Below are 12,754 nucleotides of genomic sequence, written 5' to 3'. Positions count from 1 at the left end.
CCCTTGATTCTAGCAACCTTTTTCAGGTGGTAGTAGGCAGACTGAGTAACAGCTTTCAAGGGGTTGTTAGAATTCAGGTCTGAGTCAATAATGAGGATAAAGCTCATACTGCATCTTTAACACCTTGTATAAGCAAAACCAGCGACTACAGGTAGATATCACTGTAGGTTCGATATCAATGAGACTTTCTACTGAGATTCCCTTGCTACTGAGATTTCCTTCAGTAAATCCATAGTGATTTGCTGACCCCTACTGACTCTGGATGTACAGTGTGCAGATGTCACTCAAAGTTTTCCCTCAAGGATACCTTCTGAAATGCAGCTGCACTCTACTAAACTACTTTATACACAGGCACACACAGTGAGGAATCCTACAGTGCACTGACGACTCATTGCATTTGTTAACATCATATTCACATATATAATTGAAGGGGTGTTGATGAAAAATCATTTTAATTTGGTGAATTTTCCTGATGCACGGCATGGTTCAAGGACCATCTAGTTCTGTTTCCAGCCAGCCTCTCTGATAAAAGGTGTAGTTTTGCAGATTTTTCAAGAAAACATGTCTTTTAAACCCATTGATAGGTTTTGGGATTTAGGGGTTTGATTAAAATAATGCTATTTAGTTAATCATCAGGCAATCTTAAAATCAACTTGACATGAAGAGGAAAAGTTCCTCTTAAAACAAAGGCCTTCCACATTAGCCTGTATATCTGTGCTATGGGTTATATCTCTCTAAAAGGTAGTACTCACTCTCACTCAGTAGTTCTTAACCAGAGCCACTGTGCTTCACAGTCTTCGTGCTCAGAGGTCAGATCTGTTTAGACATAATAATAATAATAATCATATATGTTTTTCTACAAGATCAACAATAAATGTCTATGCTCAAATTAAACATTACATGTGTCTGCAGTTCATAGACTAACAAAAACATACAGACTGCTGATGACTGAAATTTCTGATGGAATAAATAAATTATTTAACATCCTTTCAAGAATATTTGCCTATTAGCCTCAGTTAGGACACAATCAGCTGCAAGATCAAAAAATAAAGTGAAATAATTTTTAAAAATCAAATACATAACACATTGTCATACATATATCATCTTGGTATGTACGTATTTACTGTCTGATAATTTCATTGTAAACATACTCTATCGTTCAAAAGTTTAGGGTCACTTAGAAATGTCCTTATTTTTGAAAGAAAAGCATTTTTTTTTCCAATGAAGATAACATTAAATGAATCAGAAATACAGTCTAGAGCAGGGGTAGCCAACACGGTGCCCGCGGGCGCCTGGTTGCCGGCAGAGACCATGTGAGTTGCCTGCAACACATGTTCTAAAAATAACACTAGTCACCATGAAATTCCTTATAAAAAATATAGTTGCTGTTCTTTTTAAATCAAAAACACTTAAATTAATGCAGATTTTAAATTACAATATTTACTATATATGTATATATATATATATATATATATATATATATATATATATATATATGTATGTATATATATATATATATATATATATATATATATATATATATATATATATATATATATATATATATATATATTTTTTTTTTTTTTTTTTTTTTTTTTTTAATTTTTTTTTTTTTTAAATTTTTTTTTTTTTTAAACTAAAATGTCTTCGGCGTAAATGAACTTTCACCTTGTCCGAGTCAAAGTTCACTGCGCATGTCAAACCACCACGTCATTCATTGCTGAAGCTTCCGGGTGCAGACACTTTGGGAAGCTAGATGTGGTTTTTACCCCCAAAACATGACAAGAGAAGTGAAAGAGAAAACACTGTTTTCACGATGACTGGGAGGAAGAGTTCTTTTTCACGACAGTGAAAGATAAATGTATGTGTCCTATTTGCGGGGCGACTATTGCCACGGCAAAGCGGCGCAATGTGGAGAGACGCTACTTTAGCCGCTACAAAGCTTCCATGCTAACTAGCCACCTGGTAGCGCACATAGACTGTATGCGCACTAAGGACAGAAAAGCCCCGGGACTTAAAGGCAGCTTTGACATCTACACGGCGAAAAGTTTCTTCGTGGAGAAAAATGTACCACTAGGACGACGAACGGGGCTCCTCCATGACGGGTCGGCATGCAGGCTTCATTGTACGATGCAGAGGTGATCCAGACTTCCCAACATTCCTACATTACCACTGCATCATTCACCAGCAGGACATATGTATGCACAAAAGTGGCCGGATTTGATCATGTGATGACTCGTGTCGTGAAGATCATAAATGGCTCCAAATCCAAACAACCAGGACATTGAAGGTGCTGCTGGAGGAGCTGTCAGCTGATCATGGTAACCTGTTACTACACACAGAAACCCCATGGATCAGCAGGGGAACAGTTTTGCAGCGTTTTTTGTCACTGTTGGCCGAAATCAAAGAGTTCATGCAATCCAAAGGGGAAGACACCTTGCTGCTTGAGGACACTGAGTGGATTCTTGGCCTTGCGTTTTTAATGGACATCACTGGGAAGCTGAACCATCTGAACTGTGAGCTGCAAAGTAAAGGTAAGACATGATAAGCTCTGCAATGCCAGGCTTCCCACTAACACACATTTACAGACAGAGAAAGAGGTAACATGTTGTCATTCAAAACACCGTGCCATTACACAAAAATGTGAAAAATAATTTGTTGAAAAGATGTAATGATTTGTTGTTATCTGTTAAAAATGTTGCAATGCTGGTGAAAAATGCTGGTGATTAGTACTAATGTGATAGGATTCATTTCAAAATGTGAAAGAGTTGATTTTTTTTCTTACATAACTGATAATTTGTACAAACATGGGACAGAGTTCATGAATTGTTCAAAAATGTTACAAAGGTGGTAGTTTGTACAATTGAAGCATGATTTGATGACAGTTAATGATTTCCTAAAAATGTTAGAAGTGACAATTTGCACAGAAATGTAACTGGTGTGATTTTGAACAAAATGCTGCAAATATGCTGATTGATACAAAACTTCCAAGAAAGATATTTACCAAAGTTTCAGAGATGGGATACCTCTGACTTTTAAATATTGGAACATATTTCCATGTGTGTGTGTGTGTGTGTGTGTGTGTGTGCGTGCGTGTGTTTCCTACCATCATTGTTGTGGAAATCGTTGTTAATAATTATTGTAAGGAATAATTAACATAAATGTGATCAGACAGTCTTTTTACATATTATTTTCATTATTATTATTATTGTTTAAAGATGATGGCGCAAGTTTGCTATTGAGGAAGTTTGTATCAAACAAGGTGCCCTTCCTACTACTCAGTACCCTTGAAGTTGATCTCAGGTTCAAAAAGGTTGGTGACCCCTGGCCTCGACATTGTTAATGTGCTAAATGACTATTCTAGATGGAAACAGCTGATTTTTAATGGAATATCTACATGGGGTTATAGAGGCCCATTTCCAACAACCATTACTCCTGTGATCTTATGGTACATTGTGTTAGCTAATGGTGTTGAAAGGCTAACTGATGATTAGAAAACCTTTGTACAATTATGTTAGCACATGAATAAATGTGTGAGTCTTCATGGAAAATATGAAAATGCCTGGGTGACCCCAAACTTTTAAATAGTAGTGCATGTCTAAAAGATGAGAATGCATTGAAAAGAAAATACTTCAAACAATGTACACTATGTTTAATTTTTGTTTCTCTGTTTGTCTCATTTTTCTAATTTAAGCATTTTAAGCCCAACAGCGAATAGGGCAGGAAAAAGCGTTTCTATTCTTTTTTCTTAATTTTCTTGACATTTACTTGTTTTCAATTAAATATGAATAATTTTACTTCCTCGGGTCTCTTAAAAGTAATGTTGTGAGATGTTAATTGCTGCTAGACATCCCCTCTGTGAAAACACTTATCTTCATTCTAATGGATCATCACCACACACTCAAAAAAGTGATTCAAGGGAATTATTCTGACAATTTAATTCAATGCATGGCTGCATAATAATTTCAAGGACTTAGATAAAATTTTAAGTTGCAAACATTATATTAATTGATTGGGTTGACTAAACCATACTAGTAATTCCATCGACTCAATATCGGGTGTAAGTCTAATTCAAATTTCTGAATTATTTGATTTAAACTGAATTCAAGGTGAGGTCATTTATGAAATTGGCTTGACAATTATATTTTTCTTCACCTTGAGGTAAGGATTTCAAGTCCCCTCCCCTGCCTACTTAATACCAGCCACTTAAGCATGCCGCTAACACTTAATCATCCATCCATCAGTGCATCCATCCATCCATTATCTACACACCATTTAATCCTCATTAGGGTCACAGGGGCTGAAGTCTATCCCAGCTGACTTAGGGTGAAGACAGGGGACACCTTGGACAGGTCACCAGTCTGTCACAGGGATACATATACAGACAAACAATCACATTCACACCTACAGACAATTCAAAGTCACCAATTAACCTCAGCTTGTTTTTGGACTGTGGGAGCAAGCCGGAGAACCTGGCAAGAACCCACACATCCACAGGAAGAACATGCAAACTCCATGCAGAAAGATCCCAGGAGGGTCGGGACACAGATTTGGGATCTTCTAGCTGTGAAGTGACAGTGCTAACCACCTTTCCACCATGCAGCCGCGAACACTGAAAATGATCTTTAAATAGTGTAGAAATACAACTTGGAACCACTTCATTTTTGTGAAGAATCAATGCAAAGATTTGTCTTTATGCTGCCAGTCGTTAAAGGATAATTCCCTTGACTAGTGTAGTTTGTTAGCTGAGCATAATTACATTAGAAGATTTCTTAACTCAAAAAGACTGGGGCAAAATTTGGCATTTTTTCCCCCTCTTTTTTTTTGTTCAATGCAAACACAATTTTTTAGAGTGTAGAAGGTGAGAATCAAAGACCTTTATCATGTTATGCTTATGATATATCATGTGTCTAATTAAGCCCATTATTTAAATGTGTTTGTTTGTGGCTTACATACAAAATTGTCATTGTAAAACATGTTAAAACATAAATGCTACTCACGTTCCGTGACTAAGTCAAAGCAGACATTCATTCTGAGACAAAATGAAGGTGTGAGGGTTTGCTCATTGTGTGCCTGGCTCGTGATGAATGAAGCTCAGCCCTGCTTGTTCCTCTTCTCTCCTCATGATGGCGCCGTTTGCTCAGACTACAGAGCTGCGTCTTTACCTGCTGCACCAGGCCTAATATTAGTAGTCTGCTCCATTTGAAGCATATGGGCTTTAAGTTGGGCTCCGTGAGAACAAGGAGTGGATAGGCCCCTCTGCCAGTGACTGCCTCTGGTCGTCATATTGCGTCAGAGTAAACAAAGCGCTGACGTGAATGTCTCTCCTCTTTGGCTCTCTTCAATAGGATGCTGAGCTATAGGTCTGATTCACAGGTGTACAGTGTTTAATCAGAAACTGCACGGACCTCCAGCTGGTGATTAGAACGAAGCTTCTTATGGGTCCATCAAATGAATGAGTTTATTAAGACTCTTTCCAAATTAAAAGTCTTCCTGCTACTTGTATCTGACTCTCCCCTGATAACTGTCAGTTGTACGTCATGCCTGTCAATTCTAAGTTTAGTCCACTGCAATTTTATTTGACTGCATTATTAGTTTAAAAATATATCGAAAAGCCTGAAGCATAAAGAAGTTATTGCCTAAACGCACCAAATTATATGGACAGAATTAGGCCCGACTGCCTCCTGGTTAATTGACACATAAATAACTCAACAGTGTGGGGCTCTTCTGGTCATTTTTCGTTTCAACACGTCAACCAACACATTCTACCGAGGCAGACAATTTCAGAACAATGTTGGAAAAAGCCACATATCTGTCTGAAGCGACATCCTGCGTCACCAGCCCGTGTTTAAATCAGATTACTTTAACAATCTAACGGGCAGACCTTAGTGCTGTCATCGCGTAAGCCATTAAAAGCCAACCTCTGGATATCTAACGAGCAATTATTGGAAATGATTAGAAAAAAGTGACTGTAAAGTCTAAAAGCCGCAATTTGAGCTGATTCATTTCAGCACCGGACAGCTCCGGACTCCCCGGAGGCCTCCGACTAAAACCATCCCGTCATATGAAACCAACAGCGGCAGAGATGAACATTTCCCAGCTCTGTCATCATCATTAAAAGCATAATTGGACCTATTGGTGACGTGAGAAAAAAAAGAAAGAAGAAGAAGGGGGGGGAAAAAGAAAAGCTGTCGCGGTTGCGGTGCGCACAGATTGATTTGCACCAGTGCGTGATTTCATGTGTGCGTTTTGAAAAAGAGAAGAAAGTTTGGAAGTAAACTTCTATCTTAGCGGAGAGGTGGGGGTGAGTCTGACTGATGCATCGATGAGGAAGAAACTGTACTATTATATTCCGGGAGGAAGACTTGATGACGTCCATAGCATCCTTAATGTGACTTATTGGAGGGAGGAGGAGGAGGATGGGGGCAAGGCTTACGATGCATGGATAAAAATCCAAGGCAATCACAGCGCAGGACAAAAGTTTAGAGCAACGATATGTAGACGAACATACAGCGCACTTTCCCACCGAGTTTTTGTTTGCCTCCGCGACTGACCGAGTCCCGTTAATTGTGACTAAAAGTGTGGTAGGCTGCACTGAGGGGCACATCAGGAGACGACGGAGGCGCTTCAGCCAGGAAAGAAGTGCCGTGAGAAAGATACCGTCTCTCTCTCTCTCTCCACCACAGCAGCCGCGCCCGGATCACATCCTCCAGCTCAGCGCTCTCCCTGCTCCCCTGCAATAGGTATGTTCTTTGTCTGCGGATTGTCTTTAACAAAGCAAAAAAAAAAAAAAAAAAAAAAAAACCGGAGAAATTCAGTGCTGCAGAGTGAGATAAAGTAATGGAAATTATCCCATTTTTGCATGGAGATCTGCAATTTTTTAATTACTCTGGCGCTGCATGCAAAGGATGCGCTGTCAGCAGCCTCCCGCAGTTAAACTTTTAACGAAATGGGATGAATGAAGCAGAAAGATATATATTTTTTTAATGCTTTAAGCCAGACGACTTTATGTTATCTGGTTAATTTAAACCGGTTCCAGCTTTCTAGTTGTAAAAGAAGAAGCAGCAGCGTGTAGATTTCATGAAACAAAGAGAGATCATGTTGTTTCTTTGTAGTGACTAACCTGTTTCACGTTTTTCATTCTCTAACAGCATGGCCAGTTCGAGTAAAGCGACTTTAATCTTGCTCATCTACGGAATCTTAATGCACTACAGCGTCTTCTGCACACCTATCGGACTAAGTTACCCTAAGATTAGGTAGGCTTCTGCTTTCTACATCTTTACTCTGCTAGTTTTTTTTTGTTGTTGTTATTTTCTTCCCATTTTAAATGCTGTTAGCATCTTAATTGTTCAATGCTGATATTGCTTTTTGAATTATCATGAAGTGATTTAGACACTTTATTTCGAATAGGTGCGCGCGCCAGTATGCACCAACTATGCGCGCAATCTTTAAGCATCGAATTAAGAGGAAGAACAAAAGGAAATACAGTCATTTCAACACACACGAATCCAAGTCTTCTGTGGAAAATGCCTATGGAAATTGCATGCAGGCATCTGTCCGGTGGGACGGTTCACAGAACTCCCCTTATTAAAAATGAGATTGCAGTCTGTGCAATGGATAGCCCTTGGGATGACGGTGGACTGGCGTCACCAAGGAGAGGCGAGGCAAAACGAATAGGAGAGCTCTACCCATTTAAGATCTATTCTTTTTTTCTTTTTCTTTTTTTTTTAACAGTGAAAAGCATATTCATAATTTGGGCGTGGTTCTTATCGATTCAAATTTTTCACAGCTATTTTCAGCGTTCTTTTAATATTTTTTGGCTCCACGCCTACACGAAAGGCGATCACTTTTCACACCCATTGTTTCGATTTTTAAATTATTAATGAGGCGGTATTCAGATCGGCAAGTTGGAATTAAAAACGATTTTTTCCCAAAGAAAAAAAATAACATTTTAACAAAGAAAAAATAAATACACAAAGCAGTGCATATTTAATATATTTTTAAGCCATTCTGGGGGGTTTTTTGTTTGATTTTTTTTTTTTGTTCAAATTCAATAAATTCGTTTTCTGGTTTAATTTCAAAACACCCTCTGCGTTTCTTTTCTCTTTTTTTTCGTTTTCTTCCTTTACCCCGACCGCATTTAACCTCCCACTGATTTTAGCAGCAGTTGCAGACATTTGGCATTCTTTCAGTGCTGCGTCCCACCTGTGCGGGAAGATCAGAATTTGTGATGAATGTTCTTCCATTTGCAGACTTGAAAACGACGCCTTCGATGAGGACGGGAATTCATTATCCGACATGGGTTTTGATAGCGACCAGATTGCTATACGAAGCCCACCATCCTTGAACGACGACGCGTACACTCTCTACTACCCACCAGAGAAGAGGTAAATGTGCCTCCAGCTCACAAGCTGAAGCCTGGATTCCATTTGAATGACTTTTTTTGCGATAATGTTTGCTTGCTTTGTTTACCCCCCCAGAGTTTCACATGTTATTTGTTCTGTGTTATTTTCATACCGAGTAGCCTAAAATGTTAATGCTGTTGATATTGGAGGTTAAAAAAGAAAAGGTGAACAGATTGGATGAAACACAACGAGGCTCCGATTTAATTCCACCTGATATGATTTTGGAGCAGCGGCTGGGTGGGGACATTTTAGGCTACTTTTGATCATTTTGTCTGCGCTTTTTTTTTTTTTTTTTTGTCACTGATGATCTATGTGTTTTGGCGTTTTATCATCTCAGACCAGAAAGGCATGCTGAGGAAGAATTAGATAGAGCCTTGAGGGAGATCCTGGGTCAGTTAACAGCGAGACATTATCTGCATTCTCTGATGACAATTCGTGCAGGGTAAGGGCATTTCTTATCAGCGTTCACCTGCAGTCATCTCCCTTTTTTTCTTTTTCCTCGTTTTTTCTGCGCTGCACAAGTTCAGGCTGCCCCGTCGCTGTCTGTCATTTTATGTGCGTGGTTTCATCTTTGATTTGTCGTTACCCCTCCATGAAAAGACATTTCCATTACGCATTTTGTTATTGCTGTTGTTGTTGTTGTTGCTGTTGTTGTTGTGGCGTGGCTCTTCGCTCATGATTAGTGTCCTTTAAGAACGAGTAAAATCCAGTGCGATTTATGTGTGATTAATCCATAAAACGATTTTCTTTGCGCTAATGAAAAAAAATCATGCGTCAGAATAAGCAATGGGATCTAAATGAATAATTGATAACTTTTCTCCAAAACGCCTCAAATCACCACTGTCTTGCCTTTTATTCCAACGGAAAAAAAATAGGATAAAAGGCCCCATAAATGCTTTATTAATGATTGCATCACGGCAAGGTGGAGAGATTGTTAAAAAATACTAATAATAAAAAGGAGGAGAAATCTGTCAAGAAGTCGCAGTTTGAACTAATTGTCTTTTTTTTTTTTTTTTTTTTGGTGTGTTTATTTTTGCAGTGAGGATAACAGCATGGAGGACGGGTCAGAGCCTTTATCCAAAAGACATTCAGATGGGATCTTCACTGACAGCTACAGCCGCTATAGAAAGCAGATGGCCGTGCAGAAATACCTGGCAGCGGTTCTGGGTAGAAGGTACAGACAGAGAGTTAGGAACAAAGGACGTCGACTTGCCTATTTGTAGCGTCGTTAAAGCGCCCAAACTGCCCTCCTGTGTATATATACATCCAGTCGTTAAATCAAAGTCATTCAGATATACCTGACCAACAGTGGATTGCGCCTGTGTTCTTTCAACATGTATTTATGTATGAAGTAAAGCCATTAAAATGAATATTTTAATAATAATATCGTTTTTTTTTCTTTTTGTACAAAAGCACTTGATACCGCACAGTTGTGGACCAATATTTTATTTTCATGTTAAGATGTTGAAAACAAAACAAAATGAGAAAAAAAAACAAGAAGAAGAAATCAGAAAAAAAGATAATTGTGCACCTTCAACGTTATGCGCTTGAAATCTTTAAAAGTCATCTACATATGCAGAAAATAAATAGATTTTAAAAAGACAATCAAAGTATTGAATGTTATACTTATTTTTGTAACCGACGTTCTATTTTTTTAGTGTTGTTTGTTTTCCAAAACAGGCCCAAAGAAGCAGTGAGCATGCTATGTGAGGCATATCCGACTTATCCTAAATGATAGATGTTGCCCTTGTCCACCCTTCTCCACGCTCCCTTTATGGGAGCTCTGTGGGTTTGTATGGCTTGCTGCCCCTCCAGGGGGGATTTCAGATGGCTTTTGTTATACAGCCTCTCATTTGATGGATAACTGATTGACTTACACAGCAATTTGTGTACCTGGTGGTAAAATCCAACCTTCTTTTCAACAGAAATTTCATCGCAGGCTTTTGCAAGGGCACCATTGCCTTTACTAAAGATTAAGGAAGCACAGAAGTTGCTGATGCAGAGAACACTGCTTGCTCACTTGCCTCAAAGTCATTTCCAGTAGGACAAAAATCATGCATCATTCTTTAGGACTGTGTAAAGAATGTTCCACATGTGTGTATTATGTATAGTATAGAAATTACTCAGTGCACATATTCATCTCATTGTTGTCAGTCAACAGAATTATATTGGAGGAATGTGCTTCAGCTGCTGATTGTATTTGGGCAGCACTGCAAAGATTCAGAAACAAGCAAGAAGCAGAGCATGAGGTGGGGTTGGAGAGGAGTGGTGGCATCTGAGTTACAGTTAGGAATACTTAACTCTGATTTCCAATTTATTGGTGCATGTAGAAACTGACACCTTGCGAATTTTCACGTACGAACTGCATGTCATTGTGCTTTTGTTGCTATTTGGGAGGTGAACTGTGCTAAGCCTATTTCAGCATCACATGTTTAGTAATGGAAATGTGAACAAGGAGGGCTAGAGGTGGTAGAAACTGGTACTGCACTGACCTGTTGAATTTGTTTTTATATACCTCCTCTGCTACTGTCATTGTGGATATCATAGGAACAAGACACTGGATCCCCTTTTTGCTGTTTGCTTTTGTCCTGGTTGCAGTTTTTTAGGATTCTTTTGCTTCTAGATGCTAAATAGTTGATGGTGCGGTAGTGTGGTACAACTGTTGAGACAAAGCTGATCTGTGTTAGACGTCTGCTGGGTTATGTGCAGTGAGGATGAGATGAAACAACGGAGGAATGCATGAAGAGGACGAGAGAGCAGAGACAGAGTGTGTGTGTGTGCGAGAGAGAAGGAAAGCAAAGTAGGCAGTTACATAAGAGACAGGTTACAGCGCCCACGAGCCAGAGAAGGGCTGTCGCACGTCCACGTAGAAACTGAAATTGAGGTGTCTTGTCTCACCTGCCACAGTGAGATCAGGGTCAATGAGTCTGATAAGAAACATATCAGATGTTGAATTACCCTCACTTTGTTTTCAGCAGAAGGATGTGAGTGAAGCCAAATGAGGCCACTCTGAGTTTCCCACTAGAAAAGAGGTGAATGAAATTCAGCCCTCAAGCAGAGGGTTGTCCCCCCTGACTTTTATTGGAGAGATATTTTATGTATTTATTCAATATTATGCAAATGCAGCTTTATGCACCCCTGCAATCTAATCAGTGGCCTGTGTCCCCCCCATAGAAACTATCAACACACACTTTCTTCGATTAGGCTTTATCCTACAGGCTTTGTGTGGATGTGGATGTTTGCATATCGTGTTTACGTGTGTGCGTGCGTGTGCATTTAATGTTTGTTTATGTGAGTGAGGTGAATGGGTGAGCGAATGAGTGTGCACGTGGAGGTGGAAACAGCTTTTGGCTTTGGTGCCTTGCTTCGACGTGAGAAAAAAAACAAAAACAATAAAAAAAAAGAAAAAAATTCGCCACACGTGACAGATGGCAATTTTAGTGGCCCTACAATGCTGCAGTCCATTAGCTTACATTGAAACTTCCTTTTACTCTGTTTAATCGCTCAGCTTAGTCTGCCCCAGGAGTAGTGGAATTAGGCTTTCTTTTAAAGCATGGCCAATGATTTCTTGAGTAAAAAATGAAAAAAGAATAGGCTGTATATGTTGATGGAGCAGGCGGTGTGTGTGTGTGTGTGTGTATGTGTGTGTTTGTGTGTGCGTGTGTGTGCATGAGTTTGGGGTGTTCAGTGTCTGTGGGAGTTGTGAACAATGACCAGTGTTTGTTATTATTGATTATGAGGTGTTGTTGATTATTTAGATATTGGTCAGTAATTTATTCTTCACCAGAAAAGAGCCCCTATATATTATTTCCAACTATGTGCATCACTATCTAGAATAAAAGGGTCTCAGAACATAACAGAGATGTTGTTCAGATCATAGAAAATGCCTGTTGTTGATATTTCTGAAAGCGCCAAACGCCTTACTTCAATGTTTAATCTCTTATCTATCTGAAAACAATGTGTTTTAAAAGTGAACCTTAGTACAAGTGACATCGTTATACACACAGGAGTCCTTATATGGGGTTTTACGTTTCTCAATGTTATGAAAGTGTTGTAAGATTTGTATGAATAAATTTTTGTAAACAACAAAATTTTCTAATCAATGTCTAATCTTTGAAATACATCCTTTTAAAGATGATACATGTGTCATGGAACAAAGAGGAAGGCCATGCTATACACGCTGACCAGAGTCTTTCCATTAGAATCAGGCTGTAATTTATCTTTCAAAGTTGACTTTACGTAATCATCAAGACACATATTTCTCTGGTCGTCACAGATCGTCCCCTGTAATCAACAAAAACATCAAGAAATGTTAGAGAAAATAAGGTGAGACATCATCCAGAAATCAC

At 38.9% G+C, this 12,754-nt stretch overlaps 1 protein-coding gene across 2 annotated transcripts; it reads left to right on the top strand.

The window, feature by feature from the left end:
- Window positions 1-6,429: 6,429 nt before the first annotated feature.
- On the top strand, window positions 6,430-12,496 carry adcyap1b (adenylate cyclase activating polypeptide 1b). Of its 2 annotated transcripts, XM_023265100.3 has the most exons (5): window positions 6,430-6,743; window positions 7,152-7,256; window positions 8,253-8,387; window positions 8,743-8,847; window positions 9,445-12,496. In XM_023265100.3, exons 2-5 carry the CDS (start codon window positions 7,153-7,155, stop codon window positions 9,626-9,628), a joined length of 528 nt encoding a protein of 175 aa, XP_023120868.1. In that variant the 5' UTR covers window positions 6,430-6,743; window position 7,152; the 3' UTR covers window positions 9,629-12,496. The 2 variants fall into 2 exon arrangements, with proteins under 2 accessions (XP_023120868.1, XP_023120878.1); XM_023265110.3 differs by lacking the exon at window positions 8,743-8,847 and having other exon boundaries at window positions 6,446-6,743.
- The last annotated feature ends 258 nt before the right edge of the window (window positions 12,497-12,754 follow it).

The sequence above is a fragment of the Amphiprion ocellaris genome, chromosome 10, assembly GCF_022539595.1.
Source record: "Amphiprion ocellaris isolate individual 3 ecotype Okinawa chromosome 10, ASM2253959v1, whole genome shotgun sequence".
Lineage (NCBI taxonomy): Eukaryota > Metazoa > Chordata > Actinopteri > Pomacentridae > Amphiprion > Amphiprion ocellaris.
The sequence above is the reverse complement of the archived record's forward strand: the minus strand, read 5'-3'. Positions and strand labels throughout refer to the sequence as shown.

Excerpts from the sequence above, each read along its gene's own strand:
- adcyap1b (XM_023265100.3), top strand. The coding sequence starts at position 7,153 with ATGGCCAGTTCGAGTAAAGCGACTTTAATCTTGCTCATCTACGGAATC. Across the intron at positions 8,388-8,742 it reads TACTACCCACCAGAGAAGAG|ACCAGAAAGGCATGCTGAGG; the intron begins GTAAATGTGCCT and ends TTATCATCTCAG. Across the intron at positions 8,848-9,444 it reads CTGATGACAATTCGTGCAGG|TGAGGATAACAGCATGGAGG; the intron begins GTAAGGGCATTT and ends TTATTTTTGCAG.